Consider the following 24,055-nt stretch of genomic DNA (forward strand, 5'->3'; position numbering starts at 1 on the left):
CAGAGGTCAGTAATTGTAATAATAATTAATAATACTTCTCTCATCCATAGCACTTCTCATCCATAGCTCTCAAAGTATTTCACAAAAGCAGTAAATAGTGTTTGCCACATTTTATAAATGCGGCAACTGACACATTGAGAAGGAAAAGCAACGTTCCCAAGGATAACTATCAACCAAATGGCAGAACCAGGAACAGAACTCAATTTCTTGAGTCCCAATTCAGAAGTCTATCCACTAGATCAGTAGTTCTCAAACAGGGGTCCTGGGCTCTCTGGGGGGCCACAAGCAGGGCCAGCGTTAGACTCGCTGGGGCCCAGGGCGGAAAGCCGAAGTCCCACCATGTGGGGCAGAAGCCCGGGGCCCTGAGCCCCACCACCCGGGGCTGAAGCCAAAGCCTGAGCAACTTAGCTTCGTGGGGCCTCCTGTGGCGTGAGGCCCCAGGCAATTGCCCTGTTTGCTAGCCCCTAACGCCGGTCCTGATTTCATATGCAGAAAAAGAGTTGTTGTGGCACAGGCGGGCTGGGGAGTTTTTATAGCATGTTGGGGGGGGGGAGCGGGGAAAGAAAAAGGTTGAGAACCCCTGTTCTAGATCATATTGTCTCAAATACAAGTGAGTGTGGTTATCTTATACCCTACATGAAATTGGTGTGAGAGGAGACTGAAAAAGCCCTTAATGTTTAATTGCAGAGTAATTTTTGTATGTTAATATTCTTTATTTGGGACACACATTTTGTGATGGTTAACATTAAAACTTGCTTAACATCTATGCTGGCTAGCAGCACACTTCAGATAACCATTCTCCTAGTATTGACTTTACGGTTCATGTCAAGATTATGGAGTGCAAGGTCTTGTCAATGTCAAATATGTCTAATAAAATCACACTTTTGGGGAAATAAGCAAAAGGTTTTCCAAAAATTAAAGAGCTAGAATTTTGATGATGAAAAAAGCAAAACTCAAGGATATTGTATTTTATTTTGATGCTACAGTTGTGATTAGCTAAGAATGATTAAACGATTACATTGTTCATGTGCACAGCACTAATGAGTGATCCCAGACTCTCTTTCCCATCACCCACAACATATTCACAAGATGGCCTGACCAAGTTTCCCCTCTAGCTGCCAGACTGAACTCCCCCCTCCTCCCAAGCATGACCTGACCCCCTCCCCAGCTGCCAATCCAGACTGCACCTGCCTCTGACAGTTGCTGGAATCTCATCACCAGCTATACAGCCCCCCTTCCATTGGTGTCCCAACTGCCAAATCTCGTTGTGGCTCCACACAAAAAAACACCTTGAACTCTTTACAGTGGCTGAACCTGCTAAATCACTTGCTTGGAGAAACGGAAGAAAGGAGGAAGAATGATGGGAGATGAGAAATTCTAGCTTCCTCCAACTTGTTTGACTGGACAGGGCTTTAGCTGTGATGGACAGCATACCCATTATAAAGTTTTATTAGGTTACACTGCTTTTGTTACAAATAATTAGCCTGCTCAGGTATATTTTCTGGTTAGGAAATGTTGAGGAAAAATTACCTGCTGAGAGACATTTAGGTGCACGACAATCTTCTTTCCGCAATCTTATTTCTTTTTAAGTTTTTGCACTGATGTGGCCAATTATGGTTTTCATCTACAATTTACCTTTCTAAAAAAAATGATGATGGATGGTAACATCTGGAAAGCAGAGGTCAAATCCACACCAGGAATAAAAGTATGCACGTCTCTCTCTCCAATTTTCAGTGGTGAATTTGGCCCATTCAGTGAGTTGGTATCAAAACTCACAGCTTGATTGGTTTATAAAACCAGGTCACTAGCCATGAAAAACTTCAGAGAAGAGTTAATCCAGTGGCGATGTCCTATCTAAAAAAAGGCACCTGGGTAAATTGTATAAACCTTTTACTTCACTGTGCCTCTTTTGTAACTTTTTTTTTTTTTACAGAATATTTAATATATAAAATATTTTATAAGACTAGGGTTTTATGTTGAATGTGAACTGGTAAGACATTGGACCACCCTTCAAATAGCGATGGTTCTCTCTTTCATGACTGACCTTATATAAAGTTGCTCAAGCAGGTGATTTTGCAATCCCTCCACACCGACACACGCACACCATTACTCACAATAGGCACACATTTTTTACAGCTATTGCTGAAAATACTTTCCCACCTAAAAACAAGCTAATGGGAAAAAGAAAAAGGCTGGTCACAGAGTGAAGGGCCAATTAGTCAGACATAGGGAAGAAGCAAACGAAGGTGTGATCCTGAAGGACTGAAAGTAGATTTTTGCAAAATGTATGTTCTTCTAAAAATGGGGTGATTATTAAAAGGTAGAAATAGTTATAAAAATAATCCTAAGCTCCACTGTGTAGCATTGTTTGCTTTTTTTAAAAAAGGGAATACAGCTGGGGCCAACATGTCATGGTATTACATTTGTAATGGGTGTTGCCATCACTGTTCACAAGCCAAAGCTTTCAATGGATGGCATATGTGCACGGTCTGCTTCCTCTGCAGAGGGCAGCAGCTAAATTGAGCCTTGCCCTCAGGTTACCTCACAGAGTTGCAGGAGGAATGTTTTCTCTCTCAGTGTAATTATCAGCAAGGACTTGAAAATCAAATAAATTGGCTGAACTGCACTAAAATCAGCCCTTATTTGGATTGCTGGCTATGTGTGAATTTCCACTGGAAAATGTTCGGCGGCTGGGTGCACAGGAGTGCAGGAGCCAGAACAGAGTGAGAGGTCAGAGAGCACTGGAGTCAAAGGCTGGATTTAGTCTCAGTCAAGTGACCGGTGTGATCGCCTTTTTGCAGTCATTAGTCAGTCGTAAAACGGTGTTATATTTTGCTGTTCTTCTCTTAGTGCTAGTGCTTCCTAGAAGGAGGCTAGGAGAATTTTTTTTTTTAATCTCACTTTTATTCCAACCCCAAAGAAATACTAGAACGAATGATGAATTAAATATTGTCATTCCCATTGATTTGCCATGCAAGCAAGGACAGGCACAGTTGTGTGGATGAAGCGACAGCATTTGCAAGGGGCAGTCAAGCATCTCTGCAGATGACACCCAACTGAACACTTAGATATAGGGCTCTGAGCCTGTGTCCTGCAGCCATTGTTTGTGCTGCCATTTTCAGAGAGGCCACTCAAGATCGCATCAGCTAGAAAGAGTGAGCAGCTGCTGGGCTTAGCTTTCAGTTTTTGTTTTTATTTGAAAGGGGTGTAAAATATTCAAGTCACAATATATTCTAGCAATTCAAAATCTTCTCCTTCACTCTTCAGCTTAATAGTATGTTGCAATTGACTCCTAAAGAAGCACTTTGTCCTTCAGCTTCCTGTATCTGCTGATTTATTGATTTATTTTAAATTTCCAAAAGGCAGATGTTGAAATTAAACCTACTGGGCCTGACTCTCTATTTCTTGTACTCCCAGGTCTTCTTTGAGTTTCAGGGGGAGTTTGGGGTACACAGTGTGCCTGGGTGGTGGGTATTAGGGCATTCCAGAGGAAAGGACTACTCACCATGCATTCGCTTACACTGGAAAATGACATGCTGTTTGAACATGTGATAATTTACATGATTAACCTTCAGGATAAAATCCTGTCTCCTTTGACATCAGTGGCAGAACTGTATTCGACATCAGTGAAGCCAGAATTCCACCCCGAGTGTGGACAGGGACTGTTGTGTTGTGTTGTATCATATCAGCTGCTAACTATGGCCTACTAACATGATGTTCAATATGCAAAATCTTTTTTTTACATTGAGTGTTGATTCGTGCTTAACATCCTGTTTATTTCATTGGTAGCGTGATGCCGTTTTTCAGTGTACATAAGCCCCAGGAACACCCTGACAGTCTAAACCAAATAGGTGTAAGCTCTAGACCTTCAGATGAATTCATCTGCTGTCCCTACAGCTTTTGAGCATTCAAGGAAGAACTTTTGTATTTCATTTTAATGGCAAACATTATGTGAACTGCTGAATTTGTCTGGCTGGGTTTTAAATGAATATTTTGTGTTAGAGACAGGCTTCTACTCTCTCCTGGTGTTCTTTCTCCTTGGAAGGAATTATTGCTGATAAATGGACCTGGTAACAGAAATACAATACAGTCATTTTAATGTAATGATTTCACCCTTGGATGCTCTGTAAATGATTTACATCTTTATTGTTGGTTCGTCATTATAACGTTTCCTCATAAAGATAAATTATGTATAATCAGTTAGATATTTATTATTGGAGTATCTAGTATTTTCCTAAAAGCAATGCCATGTGAATGCTTCAGAGTAGGAAAAGTCCATTTGTACTTATAGAGGCACAAACCCTGCTGTAAGTATTATTCTTTACATTTTAAAGCGAAGTAGAGTATTAAAAAAAGGCCTATGCATATTGTTTTAAATTTTGCCTCAGTCCCACATGGTCGATTGTAAAGGCATTTCTAATAATGATGTATAAACACTGGCTTATTTCTTATAAGTCTGTACCTCATTGTGTACATGATTTTAGTAATCAGGCCTACCAGAAGCACAGTTTAGACATTACCCTATCTTTGGGAGGCAAGCATTGGATTGTTAGAGCAGTAGTTTTCAACTTTTTTTCATTTTCAGACCCTTAAAACATTTCAAATGGAGATGTGGACCCCCTTTGGAAATTTTAAACATAGCCCATGGACCACAGGTTGAAAACCACTGTTCTATGGTAATGACAATGGATCCCTTAGACGTAGTATGTGGACCCCCATTGTTTTGCGACCACAGGATGAAAACCACTGTGTTAGAGCATCCTTCCCTGCCCAAGTGTTGTACACGAGGCTCACAGCTTGAGATAGTCGCTCAGGGTTCTCTGTATCTCATGGGAGTTGTCAGTACTCAACTCTGCTACTGGTTTCTTCATTAAGTAGTAAGCTATGATGCACTGACCCACCAAAGAGGTACACTTTGTACTGATAACTGAGGCTGCATTATTTTCACTGTCATCAAGTGTCACTGAAAACATTAAACTGACCTTTTGCTATGGGGCAGAATCCTTATTTCAGTGGGCTGCAGAGGACTGACCAACTCAGAAATGGCTTGAAGGAAAAAAATTCATGTATGTATGCTTAGGTCCTTATGATTATCTGTACCGTGTTCATGCTTCATACTTCTTATGCTAAGGAGACATGGGAGTGGTGCCTGGATATCTGGATTCGTGACTGGACTATCAAGACTCTGACATCTGAATAGGTCTTCCAGGGCAATGCAATGTGTATGCTAAAGAAGGTGGCCAAACCAAGAAAACTGGTTCTGGCCAGTTGGGCTGGGGAACTGATCAATGCATCACATGATGTGGAACTTTTATCATTGTGACATTCTGTACCTCGAGGGAACACCTTCATGTTCATCCTTTTAAAATAATTGTGTGGTATCCAATGCAAAGTTTTGTCATGTCGGGTGTCTTTGTAAGACTCATGATGCACTGAGCATTGTTGTTATAGTAATGTTATAGGTTGTAATTCCATGTATAAAGTTATGAGGCTGAAAATGTGTCCTTGTGGCTTAAAACAGGCCCAGGCAAAACTCTCCAAGAGCAGAGGGGAAGTTCACACCTCATCAGGGCATGTATGGGACAAACCCAGCCAAGCCTCACAGGAACAAAGGACACTGGCTTAGGCAGCAACAAAGGATCTGTTGGACTCTCGAGTGAGTCACCCTCCTTCTTTTGGTCAGTTTGGGCCTGTGCTGAGGTAATGCTCACCTGACTCTGAAGCAGGCGGGGGGGAAGGGGGGATGACGACAAAGCCAAGAGGGAAGAAAGAACATGCTAAAAGGGAGAGACGTTTGCCATGCTCTTCCTCTCTCTTCTACCTCCATCTACAGACATCACCACCAAGCGACTGAAGTGCTGATCAAAGGGGAGAGCCTGGCTGAAAGGTGAGAAGCATCTAAGTTTGTAAGGGCATTGAAAGTGTTTAGATCAGCTTAGAATGCGTTTTGCCAACTTGTTGTGCTTTGACTTAGAATCACTTAACATTTATCTTTGTAGTTAAGACATTTGTTTGTTTATTTTACCTGAAGCAGTGTGTTTAGTTTGAAACGTGTCAGAGACTTCCCTTGGGATAACAAGCCTGGTACATATCAATTTCTTTGTTAAATTGACGAACTCATATAAGTTTGCAGTGTCCAGCTGCAAGACGGAGGTTCCTAGGGTTGTGTCTGGGATCGGAGATATTGGCTAGTGTCATTTGGTTGCACAATCCAAGCAATTTACATGCCAGAGGCTGAAGGTAAATAGCCCAGAAGTAGGGGATCTCACAGCAGAGCAGGGTAAGGCTGGCTCCCAGAGTCAAGGATTGGAATGACCTAGCAGATCACTGGTCCAGATAACTCCAGGGGAACGCCACAATCACCTGACAAGGCTGATCCAAGGGATCACCTGACAGTTTTTTTGACTACAGGACCAGCTGGTGACGGAGGGAGAGAGAACAGACTCCATGTTCCAGGGGCAAACTCATGAGGAGAGAGTTGCAGCAGAGGGGTTGAGTGGCGAAACAAGGAATGGAATATCGTTGTTTGTTGCTTTGTCTAGATCTGTATGTTTCTTTTGCTGTCTAACGTAAAGTGACTGGTTTTAGAAGATTTTGCAAAGAGTTGCAGCACATAACACACAATATCTTGTGTCTGTGGACAGATGAACTGTAAACCAGAGAGCCCACAAAGCTGGAGCTCTACAGAGGGTGTGCTTAAGCAACTGGGGTGTCCTGGGAGGTCAGCAAGGGTCCTAGCGCAGCTGGAGCATGAGGTCTGACTTCCATGAAGGATTTACAGATAGTCTATGCCCGGGAAGAGACCACAAAAGGAGAGCCTACTCAGACCAAGGGAAGCTTAAGAGCACACAGACCTGTGGTGGGACCTCAGCACAACAGCCGGAGTATCCAAAAGGAGCAGCTTGACCAGGGCTGATATTGGGCAAGATTAAGGAATTACTGGGTAAAATTCTCTGTCCCACATTATTCTGGAGGTCAGATTAGCTGATCATAACGGTCCTTTCTCATGTTAAAGTCTGTGAAGACACCATTGTAGGTGGTGCCAAAAAGATTCAGTAAAACATCCTAGGTGGGTAGAGATGAGAGTTTAGGAGGACTACATATGAGCAGTAGTTTAGGAGCAGTATAATCATATTTATCAGCTTAGTTACACAGTTCTCTGAATTACTTCAAGTTTTTACTCCTTCCAGACCCCATACTGGTACTTGGAGAGGATCAGCCCTGTTTCAGTAAAGCAGGTTTTGGGGACAATATGCCAGTGAAAAAACACAATTTAGAATCTATATGCTGGTAATTCACATCAGCTCGACTGAATGAAAAAAATCACAGTTGAATTTTGCCAGGCTAGTGTAAAAGATTATCCAACTCTGACAAACCCTGCGTTTTAGCCTTCTTTTTGTGCCAACCCACCGTGCAAATGCTGATCCTGCAAGTTGTTCTGCACCTTTATGGAGCTCTATTGACTTTAGTTTTCTACCTGTGAATGGCAGCTTGCAAGACCAGGCCTGTGTTTGCACTGCTCAGTGATAAATGCAGGGGCCTAAAAATGGAGAATTTGGGTCTGATGTGCTGGACTCAGCTGAACAAAACCTTTCCTCCAGTGAGAAGTTCCAGAATGTAAGTTGATGGATTGTTTTTGATGAGATATTATACAAGTTATCCCTCATTTCTTGGAATTTTTTTAAGTAAAGCTCCAACAAGCTAAACATGAATGGATGTACATTACATTTAGCTATATACACCTCTACCCCGATATAACGCGACCCGATATAACATGAATTCAGATACAACGCGGTAAAGCAGTGCTCCGGGGGGTGGGGGGGGGCCCGCGGGGCTGCACGCTCTGTTGGATCAAAGCAAGTTCAATATAACGCGGTTTCACCTATAATGCGGTAAGATTTTTTGGCTCCCAAGGACAGCGTTATATCGGGGTAGAAGTGTACTAAAACCATTTCTTATGTCTTTATGAAGCATTGCTGGGTTGATGACCATTAAAATATGTTTATAAAATTCAATGTGGCCGTCTGAGATTTTCTATTTTGTTTAATTTATTCCTTCTGGGGCAGGGAGGGGGTACCAAATATAAAGCCTTGCTGATACTTCAGCTCTCATGCAGGAAGAGTGTAACTACATGAAGACATCAATATGGTTAGGTTTGACTGACAGGCGAGAGGAAGAAGCAGACAAACCTAGGGGAGAGCAAATGCAGGAAAGATATGGTCAGGCAGAGGTTACTATGGCCTGCAGCTAAAAGGTTATCTGCACGATGGGAATCAAGCAGAAATACAGAATAAAGGGTGCAGGGAACAGGACATAGCAACTGAAAGGAAAATCTGAAAAGAGGCATCTAAAACAACCCCAGGAGCTACAAAAGGGAGAATTGAAAGAACATATTTGTCTGGATTTGGGGATCAATGATGAGGGTTTAAATTTTTGTTTTGCTTGGCAGGGAATGAGGCACATGAAAGTGATGGGTATTATTTAAAGGGTAAGGTTGATGAGCTGTAATGTTTTGGAGAACAATGGTGGAACCATTCATCCTGGTTTAAGAGTGTGCGTGAGCGTACACATGTATATCTTCTTTTTTTTTCTTGCTGTTTCCAGTTAATTAAATCCTCTTGCATAGAAAGGTGTTACTTTGAGCATTGAAATTTACACATATCAAAGAAGTGCATGAACGGAATATGTTTTTCACAGGAATTGGCGCAAAATTCCAATTTTTTAATTAGTTTTACAGCACCTAATAAGTGTGTAGTGTAGCTTGTCTAATGGCAAATAAATTGTGATCCCTCACATAGTCACTTTGAACTCTAGAACATTAACACTGAATTATTTCATCATGGTTGAGGCCTTAGAATTCAAACTATAATATGAAGTAAAATGGCCTTTTTATACATTGTGTAGAGATGGAAGTGACTTAACTGAGTAGTTCATTATTCTCTTGAAATAAGAGGGAGTCATTTACTAGTTGGGATACAAGTTGTTTTTTTCCCCCTCTGTGTCTGCTGGCTTGATCTGCAGTGTCAGCATTCACAAAAATGGAATTCACTAAAAGCTTCCCTCAGTATATGAGAGCTTATTTCCAACCGATTGCTCCCCTCCCCCACCATACTGACATTTGACAAGAAACACATGCTTTTCCTACGCTTTAGAGGCTGCTAAACATTGATTTGTAGAAGCTGTAGTTTTACCTGAAGATGACCAAGTAGGTAGGAAGGGATGGGAAAGGGAGACAGGAAGTCAGTTGAAATATCATCATTATACACAATGTGAGGTCCAACATGAATAACAAGTAACATTAATTACTTTGGAGCCTACATAATGTTTTCCTAGATGTTTCTTCAGAATCATTTTATGTGGGAGTGCTCAAGATTTTGGGCTATAATCCTGGCAGAGTTTATAAGTAGAGCACAGTTGAACTAGAATGGGAGACCTAAGTGGCTCGCCTGCAAGCTTCAGGAAATGGCATTGGTGCTCGAGTAGTTGGCATGCGTCCCCTCTGCATCTATAGTGAAGAAATGCCCCAGTATGTCATTAGGGCTGTGCTGCTGGAGGTGCTCACTTCTTCGGATGAAATATAAACCTGAGAGCTTGATCGCTAGAGGCCATCAAGGATCTGATGTGATTTATTTATTTATTTATTTATTGCAAGAGCAGTATTAATAAAACTCTTGTCCTTAGTAGAATGTCATTACCCTAATTAGAATATGATTACTCTCACTTACCTAAAATTCCCCACATAGTAGGAATTCCAGCTGGGTTTTTCTTCACTTCTTGCCCAATACTTTTGTGTAGATGTTGCTGATATAGGGAATAGTTCAGTGATTTGAGCACAAAGTGTGAGTCCTGTTGGGGTAAAACCAGCCCCTCAACCTTCTGAGGTGTTCGTGTTTCTTTCTCTTTTGGATGTCATATAAAAATTAAGGCACTGTCTCTTTTCTGTGGATGACAAAGATCCCATAGTACTTTTTCTGAGAGTAGGTTTTTGCCCTGGTATTGTAAGCTGAAGTTTCCACTCTCACATGCCGCTGCTGTGCAGTAAACTGTTTTCAGTTGGCTACTAACCTCTGCGTTGCTGCCTGCTTTGCCTGTAATACTGCTTAATTAAAATATTTTCTAGGCACAGATTAATCCTGATATTAATGGTAGGCAGTTACGAACATTTTTGATGTTGTGATGAAATTTTTAAAACGAATATGGGGCTAAATAAGGCCTTCAGGTAGAAAAGAACATGGGTGTGGAAAATTTTTCTTGTTACTTGATCCTTAGAGGTGTCCTGAGCAACCTCAGTTCTCGCTGGAATCAGAGGAAGTTGCAGATGCTCAGTACCTTTGAAAATCCAGCAATTTAATGTGGGATAGAGGGACCACTTCTAGTTTTGACTCTACATTTTTCCAAGGCATCATCCACCTCTCGCCGGATTGGGTCCTACAGATTGACACTCCCCAAACTGTGCTTGCTGTCAGTAGCACCTCTGTAAGGGAGTTCCTCAAAATGGAGGGGTGTCTTCAGAAAAGCTGCTAAAGCCTCTGGTTATACTGACTTTCCCCTGCTGTTTTTGTGGGATGCAGGCGGGAAGATGAATGTTGCTTAGCCTGCCATTCTCCTCATCTGCAATTAGCCTGCAGAAGGGTTTGTGGGAACTAGAATTGTACTGTAGAGGTGTCTGATTTCCCTTCTCTCCACTTTCATGTGGAGAAGGCACATCATGGTCCTTCATTTCAAAATAAGTCACATAAATGATTTTGGAAGTTAAGAGAGGTTTGGTTTCATTTAATTTTGTTTTTTTAAATTCCTTTCCTATTTATATAACGAAAGTCACCAAATGTCTTTTTTTTCCTTAATAAAAATGTGGTATGCCTAGACATGTGGAGCCAAATTCATTCCTGGTGTTGCATAATTGCCTTCTAAAGAGTTACACCAGAGATGAATTTGGTCAGGTATTGCAGATTTTAGCCTGAAGCAAACCTTTATAGCAGAGTTGTATTTCTCTCAAAAATATAAAAGGTACACTGACAGATCTGTAGCTGTAGTGGTGTTAGCAGGTGCTGCTATATTGAATTATTTCTTATTAAATTGATTCAGCAACTTGAAGCTTGTAATTTTTATTCTGATGTATTTCCATGGGTTTTTAAAACATAGATTAAATGTGTAATATCTTCTGTAGTTATTCCTTTCTTTGGTATTATTATTTTAAAGATTTCACCTTATGTATAGTTCAGACTCTGTGTTATTCATTTGGTAAGATCTAAACATCTCAATATTTCCCGGTTAACCATACTGGGCTGATTTCATCCCTGGTGCAGTTCTACTAACTCCATTGATATCTGGGATAAATTTGTTGTTTTATTTTATTTAACATGTTTCTTTTTAGATTTAATGGGCTGGATCCTCGTTGGGGTAAACCAGTGTACTTCCATTGAAGTTGGTGGAGAGACATGAATTTGTACCAACTGAAGATCTGCCCCATTATTTTAAGGTTTCCAATGAAAATCCAAATTGAATATATTACATTCAACTGATTTTTTTTTTCTAGTATTAGGTATTCACCAAGTTACGCTATGTTTAAAAAGTAACTTGATACCCTATTCCTACATGTAGTGGTGCAGAAAAAGTGAAGTGTGGCTAATGGCTTTTGTTTCAAGACACTCATTCTGCAGATGTTTCGGGATGGAATTGTGTTTGTATTTTACTTTTTATTGGGTTTTTACAAACTCATTAATCACAATAGCACTTTCACATTGTGCCCATTGCTGGCAAGCTCTGTGCAAGTTACTTTAGAGTTGGGAGTAGCCAAGGAATGTTCATGTTAAGTTCCATATCTTTAATATCTTTTGTTGTTTGTTTTTTAGGTTTATTTTCTTTAAGACTCCAGGCTTAGGCTTGGAGACCCCAGCCACCATCATTGAGCCCAGCAGCTGGAGCGGCAGCGAAAGCCCTGCCGAAGACATTGAAAGAATGAGTGATTCTGCAGATAAACCTATTGACAATGATGCAGAAGGTGTCTGGAGCCCTGACATTGAACAGAGCTTTCAGGAGGCTCTAGCTATCTATCCACCATGTGGGAGGAGGAAAATCATCTTATCAGATGAAGGCAAAATGTATGGTAAGTAGTGCAAATTTAACCTTTTGAAATAATTGTCTGATGAGATGCACACAGCCAAACCTGTATCTAGACAAAAGACTAGATACTTATCTCCAGATACGCCAGTGTAAAACAGATAGAAGTCTGATGAAGTTAACGGAGTTCCAGAGCATTCAGTTACCAGACCTCTCCAGACCTTAGTTAGTGATTGGTAGAAAAGATAAATCATTAAATTTACAATTCTGCAGCTGTATCTACAATGTGGCTGAATAAGTATTTTTAAAAGAAGGTTTTTAAATGTGTGACTCCTTGTGCATAAAGAATATGTAAGCACTCTTCATTTTTCAATAAACAGTGCAGTAAAATAAAATCAACTTGAACCATCATCTGGAAATACAGTGATTGCACAATAAAATGTATAGCACTTTAATAAAGAAGTGATAAAGTTCTTGTCACTTTCACAGTCCTCTCAGTGAGTGATGCAAGGGTTTTTTTCTCTTTGTGAACTACTAAATTATATGATGTTCTGAGTCCATTTACCAATACAGACACCTACGCATACATATTATCCCAATGTTGTTTAGTTTTGTCTTTCCAGTTTACTCCAGCTAATCTCTGACTTTGGAGACTTAGGTTGGCCTCTTTTTTTTTTTTTTTTTAAACTTTTGTAAATATTGCTGACTGTAGAGTTTTAGTTTTGGCTGTTCATGTTGTAAAAGGCAGATGGTGGGTTGTTCCTGTACACTTTGATTCTATTAATCATGGAGTGTTTTGGTATTTGTGGTTTTGCACTGTTATGTTTAAAAATGATCAGGAGTCTACCTGATGCATTGATGCAGCTTTCCTGATCTTTATAGTAATTTGTTCCTAAATAATTGTAAATATATGTCACATAATGGCATGTTGTGTCTTTAACAAAGTGCCTTCTCCGTCAATATCAGTAGGAACCTACAGAGCAAACTAGCAGGCACTGTAAGGAGAAAGCAGATGGTACTGCAGCTGCCACCAGCTGTGCCCCCTCCCCCAGTACTGGTTGGATGATGTAATGGAAACAAGGAAAAAAATGTCTTTCTGTGGTGTTGGGAGTCTCTCACAGCCTGTCAGTGTCACAGCGAGGCAGAAACAAACCTTAAGGCGTTAGTTTGCAGCTGTCATGTGACCCTTGCAGCCAAATGAAACATAATGTCTGGAAAAATAGACTTGTGATGAAGCTTCTCAGCTGCTGTTGGCAGAAAGTTTCTAGGCCCTGTTTTCCAGCTGGATTGATTTTTTTTTTTTTTAAATATCTGAGAATATAGTTTTTTTTCTTTCTCCCATTGTTCCCCCTTCCCCTGTAATTTCTCTCTATTTTGATTGAAATATTTTTGTTATTACTCTTTTAAAAAGGATGAAAAATTAGTTTAATTAATAGTTTGTGCTTTTTCTGGAATGACTTAGAGATATACTTGCAAACATGTTTATTATATATTTCTAGTGAAAGACTGTACTTATACATGGACGTTCTTATCTGCCAAAAATAATGTTGACTCAATTTTTTGTCAGAGTCTCATAATCCATAGGTAATTTACAGTAATGACTTCTGAAATGTATTTTTTTCTTTTTAGATCCCCTTCTGCAGGAAGTAATGTATTTGTAATGTGAATTTTTGTGTTTTAATGAAAACTCACATTTGTACATGTAAGGATTTTACTTTTTAACAATCTCCTACTGTAGGTTTAATAAGACAATTGTACTGAATCCTATATATATATATAGAGAGAGAGAGAGAGAGAGAGAGAGAACACTATCTATGCAATAAATATGCATAGTTAATTGACAATAAATGCCTTAAACCATATCTGCCGCCTCTATGTCATTATATAAAATACAGAACTCTTATTTTGAATATAATTACAAGCCCCAAATAAAATGTTTTAATATTAATTTGATATGAAAATTAAGTACATATATGATATTGCAACTTTGATTTAAAATGTTGCCATAATTTTGAAGAAGAAATACGTTAGGAAATGCAAAATGCTGTATGAGTAGTATTTACATCCTGACTTTTTCGTGGATGAACTCATGTTTTCATTCTTCAAGCTGAGTAACTGCTTTGTAGTGTTTTGAGGATTTATTAAAGTCATGCTAGGTTTCTGAGGACTTTATAATAGAGTCTTATGGTCCTAAGAGCATAATTGTTCTCCAAGGATTTTGAAATCAAAACAGCATAAGTGTTTTAGATTCTGTGTGGCAGAATGAAAATAATTTAATGCCTTTTAGTGGCATACCAAGTTTATTTCTCTTACGAGAAAGACATTACGATATTTCAAAGCTTCCGCAGGGTTGGGGCATTTTGTAATGTGTCAGTAATTCATGAACCATGCAAGACAAAAGGTCAAGATAGCACCATTTCGTTTTTCCGACTGAAATTACCTTTAAATATAGACACTAGAATAAATATGATTTTCCAGAAAGACAAATGTAATGATCTCTCTGTGATGGGCTCAAGTTAGGGCAATTGTGATTTTTCCTTTTCAAAAAAGGATATTTTGAAGAAGGGATGAATCTGTTCTCGTGAAAGGTTTTTAAACAGTCTCCACTGTAGATTTAATAAGACATTTTAGTTTCAGCAGAAGGCAGAATTGCTTCACAACTCTTTTTTTGTGATTATCTTGAGCAGTCCTTAGGAGTAGAGCTCATGAATTTGGTTGGGTGTGAGTTCCTCACTTACTTACTTACTTTTGACTTCAAGGGTGTGTAGGCACTACTGGAGTTTTTGTAAATCCCATCTCTGCAGTGAAGGTGTGTGTGTGGGTTGTCCTCTCTGAAGAAGGAAATGTGGGCTGCTGTGTCAATTCTACCTCTGGCATTGAGGGATATCCCTGGCTTCTGTGTTTTGTGAATGTGGTTTGCTTTTCTTCAGCTGTTCTTCCACACTTTTGTGATGATTTTTTGAAGGAGTGGGACAAAGCCGTGCCATTTTCTCTTCGGCCCAGGTCATTCTCCCTCGACTCCAGCTCTCCTATGAAAAGTAACCCATGGGACTGTGTCAAGAGGATCAGAGAACTTTTCTGGGCATTGCACCCCACAAAGAAGAAGGATTTGAGAACTATGTGGCGGATCCATGGAGAAAAGAAATGTGAGATGCAAGGAAACAGTGATGTCTTCTGTTGTGCCTTGGCCTTCTCTTAACTGCTTTGTGGCCCCCCACTCCATCATGGAAACCATACAACAAAGCATTCAGAAACTCTGAACTTTGACTCAGGGAAATAATTGGGTAAAAAACAAAGATACTTACCTATTTTAGGCTAGTATTCGTGCCAGGAATATTGGTTAGGAAATTCCTAAAAGAAAGAGAGTGGCCAGTAATGGCCAAACGAATAGAGAAGATGGTTTCTGCAGAACAGTGCCACCCATAGTTCCATCTTTTTCCCCTCAATGATGGTTTTATTGTTGTTACTAATAAAGGAGTGACTATGGTTGGAAAATGGAAGTGAATATGAAAGTTTGATCCAGGATGGAGGACCTCATCCTGAAAATTGCTGAGCACCTGCTGCTCACTTTTTGAAGAAATAGGCTACTCTTATACCCACATTACTCAAATTTGCCATGCAAGGCCTTTGGTGTGTGAGGGATTTTTTGTTTTTGTCTTTCATTGCATTAAGAAAACTATTGACAAAATACAAATACTATTTATAAATAGGAAGTGTGACACTGCAGGACTTATTTCCCCTCCCATAAATAAACAGTCATGAATTTGTATCTTTATGGTCTAAAACTCTATAAAACCCATAATCCATTACAGCGCATTGGCTGTGTTTGTACTTAGTTCAAATTGTTGGTCTTTTTCAGTTGACAGTTTAGTTACTCGTAGCGATTCCTGTTAACTCACTTATTGGCAGAATACTTGCCTGCACTTGTCTCTGTTCCTGCAAAGACTGTTATGGAAAGATTAGAAGAATGAAGGCTGCAGAGATTCTGCAGTGAAATGCAACTCTAATTCATCCCTGGTGTAACAACCCTGAAGTCAGTGGCATTACAACGGGAATTAATTTGATCCAGTGTGTTTGTTTTCATTCATCTAAAATGTAGCTATATTAAGAGATATCTTTGGTAGCACTTTGGGGATGATATAAAAGTAATTCAGAATAGTCATTAAGTGTGATAATGCCTGTAGACATGCAGATACTTTACTAACAATATTATTAACTTATCCTCAAGATAGCAAAGACGGCTATTGTATCTAATAGGGAAAATAGTTTGATATTTAATTTTTTAAATTAAAAAAAATCAATTATCCTGTAAAAAGATCTTGAGTGATGAAGCAAATGTATCTGTGTAGGAAACAAAGCTACTGGACAAATTTATTAATAGTTTTATGAAAAATGTAACAAAGCTGTTTACATATTCTATAAAGATTAATAAGCCCAATGTAAAGGTGTAAGAGTATATTGCAACCTTGCAAAACTGTTATATAAATGTTGTAGTCCAGGCACAAAAGCTATGGGTCTGTCCTTACTGGGTTGGTAATGAAAAAACTAATGGTATTTTATTCACTCATCAAATAAAAATACTCTGCCTAGGCAAATAGAATATTGCAAGATTCATAACAGCAATGTTCATCTCCAAAGCACCATACTAATATTAATGGAACTTCAAATGGAACTTCTCACAGCTAATACACCAGCATAAAGCCTGATTCTATAAGACTTATGTGGCATTGTAGGTCAATACCCTTCCCTTCCTCTGTCTATGTGTTTATCAGGAAACTATTAGGTGAATAGCTTAATGAAACAATACTAACTTGTTAACAGTTATTTTTTATTTTTGCTTTTAATTTGAAAGTTTCCAAAACAGTTACTGCTTCTATAAAGATATTACTACCTTATAAAGTTTCCACTCTATTAAATATATTTGAATGTGCATAAGGTATTTAGAGTGATGAAATAGCAGATGTGGGGTGTCAGGTTGCATGTTTATTCATCTGTTATTGCAATCGTTGTGCAAAGATGTGCTCTTGTATTTTCTGTCTCACAGCAACATACACAAAATGCACCAGAGATAGGACACCTATTATGAAAGTTACTATTTAGGTTACATAGATTGTAAACAAATCTGTCTAGAAACATTCTTGAAATCCTATGATTGTTCATTGTATTGCATCAACATACTGCGTATTCAGGATGCCAGGTTACATAACATAATTTCTGTTCTTAAATGTGAAGAAAGTTGAGCTGACTTTGTGACCTCGGTAGTAGTAGTGCTTTGTTCTGCCACATGGGAGACCAGTTTAGTTTCTGTACCTTGGTCTCTCCAGATTAAATGTTTCTCTAACCAGGAATTGGGACAGAGAGGTAGAACTCAATGATCTAGAGAAGATTTTTTTTCTCTCTCCGCTGCCAGCTTCCACCTTCAAGGACAGTGTGAATGGTGCCTAAAGAGCACTGCCTTAAAAGATAAGGGCTTCTACCTATGAAGCAGGTGGGAGAAGACAGTGGGAAGAAGTGAATCTGTGGGTTGAAGAATCATACATGACATACATGCTGAGTGCCTCCACTGGATATATGGAACCAGGAATATGGAATAACATACTCCAGAGGAGAGCTGCTACAGAATTGTGCACCAAGCAAGAGCAGGATAATATTTGGGAGTTAATTTTAGAAGTCTTATCCCTTTTTGCTGTACTGTTCCCTCTCTACTTAGTTATGCAAAGCAGATGCAGAAAGCCCTATATGAACCTTTTATTGTGAAGCAGAATGTCAGGTCAGCTCTGTGCAATCTCTCAACAGGTTTTGCAGTGTTTGGTACCTATCTATAGAGCATTGTTTCCATCTGAATTCTCTCTCACTGCACCAAGCAGAGACTAACTTTCTGCATGGTAAGATGGTATGTTCATCTCAGGAATCTGAGAGGCTAGCATCACTCAACATCCATTCCTAGTGATGCAGAATGGAGATCAGAGCAATTTTTCTCTTTTTGAAAATGTAAATATTAACACTGGGTTGACCTAAATGTACACATTTTGCGAACGGGAGGAATTCCTTTTTGGCTTAGTGGAACGTATCAGAACTAGAATAATATGAGTTCACTAGAACATCTAGGACATTTGTTAAAAGATTGTTGAGTGTGATTTATACAAGTTCTGTCCATTTTTCCTCCAAGGTTGATATCACTACTTTAACCTGAGATCCTGTAACTGCACATAGCTGTTTGCAATAAGCTGCTATTAAGAAATTAGTTTGCAACATTGGGCGGGACATGCGTTGGATAGCTAAAATAGATAGATCTGCTTTACCGGGGGAATCAGTAGCCTAGTATCAAAAAGATCATGAGAGCGAATGGATATGTGGAAAAACCCAGAGGGATAGTGATTGTAGTAGAAAAAGCCCTCTTCCTTTTGAGATCATACGTTGCAATAACTAGGGTCCCTCTTAAAAATGCCACAGGTCAGAACTCTTTTCTAGTCCAGAAGAAGACCATTCAGGAACAACGGTGCCACAGTATGAGCCCCACAGGCTTTTAAGGATTGTAACAGATAACCTGGATGAGGATCTCTTCGATAACCTCTATATGAAACTGCAGTGGAGATTTCTCCTTTCATATCAGCTGGCATTGGCATCCTCCCAGATTCAAATATTGGTCAAACCTGTCTTGCAAAATCCAGACCTGGCTACTTTCTTCAGGAAGGTGATACCACTGGAATGTGGAGCGTGATTTGGTTTTGTAGTAGACACAAATGTTCCAGTTTAAGGGCACATGCTTTCTAATGAGTGTCTCAAGGAGGAGGCGACAAAGAGTCCTGTGGCACCTTATAGACTAACAGACGTATTGGAGCATAAGCTTTCGTGGGTGAATACCCACTTCGTTAGATGCATTCAACACAGAACTTGGACCGATGAGATGATTGGCCAAAACACAGGCACCTGAACCTTGTAGATAGGAGAACTCCACCTGAATACTTTTTCTATTGGACCTGCCTGATGGCCACAAATAGAACTACTGGTCAAAAGGGGAAATGGAAAAGTGAAGAACTTTGAAGAATCTCTGATCTTTGTGCGATATGCGGTCTCTCAGAGAAATAGGATTTCCCCCTGGCCTACACCAGCCCACATCTTACCCCACAGCATCTGAGAGAGAGTTCTACAAAACTTTCCCAGAACATATGCCACAATGGTCAGATGATTCTGGCATTGGCTCCTGAGGCCATGTTGCGTAGAACTAATATTTAATTTTAAATGTTGCTTACTGGGATTTCCTCATGAGATACACACATGATTTTTGAGAGGCCCTCAGCTGCAGTAGTCATACTATAGTGTGAATTTTTTAATACCACACACATAATATAATGCAGGACAGTCAGTCTTGAACAGCAGAAAGCAACACTGAAGAGTGGACATCATCAGTTGATTTTACTCTGAATGTATGTTTTAAATTAAGGGGTTAAACATTTCTTAGAGCCAAACAATTTGGAGCGTGTTCAAATGGAACAAGTAGCCCCAAAAGCCTCTTCTAGCCCTGGGCACTCTAAAATTATTATACCAGTTTAAGCAAAGGATATATTTTGTTAGAAAAATAATCTGGGAGTGGGGGGGTGGGGAAGAGAGAGGGGAGAGTGAACATAAATATTCAGGTGCCAAACTGAATACACTTTTAAAATATAGGGAACTGATGTTACTGTCTTGGCTCAGGCTTTGCCAAGTTGGTTGTAGAGGGCAGAGTGGTGGCCCCTGAATTCACAAGGAAATAGAACCCCCCAGAGAATAGTGAATTTTCCTTCTATTCTCTGCAGCCCCACCTAATGGTGGCAGTAAAACAGTCTGTCGGGATTTTACATAGAGAGGACTCCAGTCAACACTTGAATCCTCTATTCAGAAGGCTCAGAGATGCTCCTGTAGCAATTAGCACATTCCCACAACCACCACTGTATAGGTCAAGCTTTTGAAGAGTCTCCTGGGTATAGTCAGTGTTTTTATTTTATGGTGGCCTCCTTATAGAATACTAATGTCTCTAGTTCATCAGAACTTACACCTGTACAACCCCATGGATGTCAATGAGTTTGCATAGAGTATAAGTCAGCACAGAACTAGGCCCAACATTTGTAAAGCTCTGTGGATTTTACAACACTATGTGTAGGATTTTTATTAATGGTAATAACTCCTTGAAACCTTTACTCTGCTGAACCACTCTGTTGTCTGATGTAGCCCAAGTTATCTTTGTGGCTGTTTTGCATAGTAAGGAGAATACATGAAATTTATAAAAGCAGCAAAGAGAGTCCCGTGGCACCTTATAGACTAACAGACGTATTGGAGCATGAGCTTTTGTGGGTGAATACCCACTTCGTCGGATGCATGTAGTGGACATTTCCAGAGGCAGGGATAAATATGCAAGCAAGATTGAGTCAGGCTAGAGATAACGAGGTTAGTTCAATCAGGGAGGATGAGGCCCTCTTCTAGCAGTTGAGGTGTGAACACCAAGCGAGGAGAAACTGCTTCTGCAGTTGGCTAGCCATTCACAGTCTTTGTTTAATCCTGAGCTGATGGTGTCCCAAAGCAGTGGGGACATCCCCCATTTAGAGCTGTTGCAGGCAATTCTGGATAGGTGGTATAACAGTTTTCATAGTAAAAGTAGTCTTTTAATTTTTTAGTGGGTGCCTTTAATCATTCCGGGAACTTTAAATTTACCTCAAAATTTTAATCTCCTTAAGGCAAAGCCTGTATTTACATCTGTTCATGCAGACTCAGACAAACCACTGGCATGAAGTACATAATGAACTTCTTAGTAAAACTAATGTGAAATGCAAAGTTGACTAATAAATATATAACTTCTTCAGCTTCCTGGCACATTTTTACCTAAGCAAACAATTTAAAAAAATGTCAAACACAGAGGATCAGATATAAGCCGTCAACAAGCAAATGCAATGCCACCATTGACACAGAGCCCTTGATTGTTTGCTCTTGTGGCTGGTCATATGGCCTGTTGTGAGAGGGATCCACAAGGAAATGTTCCAATACATAAGCCAAGTAGTTATATGTAGAAATATGGGTAGAGGGAATTGCATCTCGCTGCTCCCCAGGGGAATTCCTCTTCCTGGAGAGCAGGCGGAGGTGCCCTTGCTCAGGATTTTCCTCTGTGGGAAGGAGTGGCAAGTTATGGTTGAAGCTCCATTGTAAGGTTGCCAGTGAAGCTTGTTTAGGAGATGAGCTGATTTAGTAGGTTCCTAGGACAGTCCTGCCCACTTTTGGGGCTGTGTTGGCTTCTTCCAGTCCACCTTCCAGAGGGAACATTATAGCCACTTTCCATAGCTCTAAACTGCCAGTGACCTCTGCTAGGTCGATGCTGGTGGTAGCCCAGCATAGACCAGGTCGAATCTGACTAATGAAGGTAGCAGAATGGATATTGTGAAAGAGCATGGTAATGGGAAAGAGAAAATAGAAGTAGAAGTGATCGGGTGGTGTTAAAAGTAAAGGTAAAATTAGGTTAAATATAAGAGAGAATTTACTGAGTGTTATCTAGTAGTGGAGCCCTGTGTTTTTTGCAAATGCAGAATAACACAAAATAAACAAAAAACAGTGGAAAAAACTAAATACAGTGTTCACAGCCCACCATGCTGGCCTCCACAACCACAGCTACCATTGCTGCTGACATCTAGGCAGCAACTGTGATAGAGCAGCGATAGCACCCTGGAACTGCTCTATCCACCTTGTCTCCATGGTGAAAGGGGGAGAAGTCACTTCTGCCCCTTGCTTTCAGCCTTGTGTGTGCACAACCCAGAAGTTGGTGGACTTCCAGCTGAAGAAGTGGGGTGGAAATAGAGAGCTGAGGAGAAGGAAGTGCTGTTGCCCGCAGTGCCTAGGTATGCCCCATCCAACCGCAGGGTTACATTGAGTGAGCCCAGGGTATTGGGAGAGTATCCCATCCCACCATAGCAGAGGGATGGAGGCCCCATTCCTCTGCTCACAGGAGCCAGTCACTGGGCTCATCCTGGTAGTCTGAGCCCCCATCCCAGCCCACAGCTCCCCACAGACAGTCCAGTCTGGTTCCTGATAACAGGTCCATGGGCAGGCAGGGAGAAGGGACCTCAGCCGAGATCACCCCACCCAAGATGGCAATGGGAGCCATGGCAGAGTGCAGCCCACTCCACCCCACTCCCCTTAAAAAAATTCACAGGGCTCTATCTATTAGAATGTTGAATAATCTTGTGAGGGAATCACCGTTGTTTTGAGACATTTTAAAAACTAATCTTGTCAAAGACCTGGGGACTATAAAGAAGGAAACAATCTGTAACAAGGTGGGGATGGGCTGGATAGCCCAATAAGTCGCTTTAGTTGTTAATTTCTGTGACTCTCTATTCATGGTATACTTCTTTTGTATCAGGTTTTTATTGTTTGTTAACAGTTTTTTAATATGAGCAATTTTTAAAATGACATGAAAGGAATGTGTTGTGTTCCATTATTATTATTATTATTATTCATAGTATGGTAGCATTTAGAGGTCCCAGCCAAATCTGGGCAACATTTTGCCAGGTGCTATGCATGGCGGGAAAACAGATTCTGCCTCAAAGAGCTTGCAGTCTGAACAGACAAGAGAGACATAAGGCATGTCTACATTACCCACTGGATTGACGGGCAGCGATCGATCCAGCAGGGGGCGATAAATCAACCGCCGAGCGCTCTCCCGTCAACTCCAGTACTCCACCAGGACAAGAGGCGCAGGCAGAGTCGACAGGAGAGCGTGAGCCATCGACTTACCGCAGTGAAGACACCGTGGTAACTAGATCTAAGAACGTAACTTAGATCAATTCCCCCCTTCCCTGCCTCCAGTGTAGACCACACCTAAGGAAGGTTTATTATACCCTTTTGTACCCTTTTTACAAATAGGGAAGCAAAGCACAGAGAGATTGACTTGTCCTAGTCCAGTGCCTTAGCCTTCTTTTGTTTACTATATGGATTGGAAATAGGGTAATTTCAGTCTCCTTTTAAAAAAATGTCTCCTGGTGTTAAAGTAGCCTGCAATCTTTGGAAAAGGAGTGTATATTTTTCCTTATAACTTCGCAGTAGTGAAAATAGTTTACTTTCTTTTTGCATGGTGCATTCAAGTCTTTATGGCATGTGCCAAGCTAAAATTCTGATCTTTAATTACTGGTTTAGAAAATATGTTGGTCTCAATTTCCCCTCAGTTACACTGTTGTAAATATAATGGAGTTGTTCCAGATTTATGACAGTGTAACTGAGAGCAGAATTGGGTCCCTATGTTTAAAATTCAGTTTGCCATATAATAACTAATAATTTCTACCTGCTAGGCAGGAGTTTAAAAATCTTGAAAACCTCTGTTTATGTAAAAGAAATATGAAGTACAGTAATGTGGACTAGTGATTAATGGTGGGAGGGATGTAGAGGGGCAATCCAAATTGGCTGGTGTTGAAAATCCATGTGCCATGCAGATTTAGGATCTGTTTGCAGATGCCCCATAATTTAAAATGTCATTTTAAAAAAAGTTTTAAGCCCTCATGTAGTAAATTAGTGCATTGCTTACTTGTTCAGTGTGCAGAGTACAAGAAGACTGGCTACAATAATAGCGTCAGATGAGGTGTGAACTTATTCCATTCCTCTTAAGAAGGAGTTAACTTCAAATCCTAGCGTTAGTACACAAATCATAAAAATGCCTGTTGTGAGTTCCTGAAATGTCATAAAAATGAAAGCTGTAAAACATGCTACTTTTACTTTTACTTTTAATAAACCATCCCATAGTATCACCGTGTATATATATATATATATACAGAGAGAGAGAGAGAGCATTTATATATATTGAGTACATTTAGGTTCCACCTTTATTAGAAAGTCACCTTCATTGATCTTTGTCTCTTGAGCAGTCACTTAGGATAGACATCACTGGAACTAGGTATCACAGGGAACAGTCGGGTATAGTTTCAGATTTCAATTACAAGAGTTGTGCTAAAAACACAACTCCATCTGTATCCCCTTGGTACCT

The 24,055-nt window shown here is 40.1% G+C and overlaps 1 protein-coding gene across 6 annotated transcripts in view; it reads left to right on the forward strand.

Annotated features, from left to right (window-relative positions):
- Window positions 1-24,055, forward strand: part of TEAD1 (TEA domain transcription factor 1) — a 221,540-nt gene that overhangs the window by 62,575 nt on the left and 134,910 nt on the right. The window contains exon 2 of one of the 6 annotated variants that reach the window (XM_054027411.1): window positions 11,853-12,106. The exons of 4 other annotated variants lie outside the window; for them this stretch is intronic. In XM_054027411.1, coding sequence (XP_053883386.1) covers window positions 11,959-12,106 — 148 coding nt within the window. In that variant the 5' untranslated portion in view covers window positions 11,853-11,958. Of the gene's footprint in view, window positions 1-11,852; window positions 12,107-24,055 lie in introns of those variants that run through there. One more of the 6 variants, XM_054027408.1, reaches the window with a different exon arrangement.

Source organism: Malaclemys terrapin, chromosome 4 (genome assembly GCF_027887155.1).
Source record: "Malaclemys terrapin pileata isolate rMalTer1 chromosome 4, rMalTer1.hap1, whole genome shotgun sequence".
NCBI lineage: Eukaryota > Metazoa > Chordata > Testudines > Emydidae > Malaclemys > Malaclemys terrapin.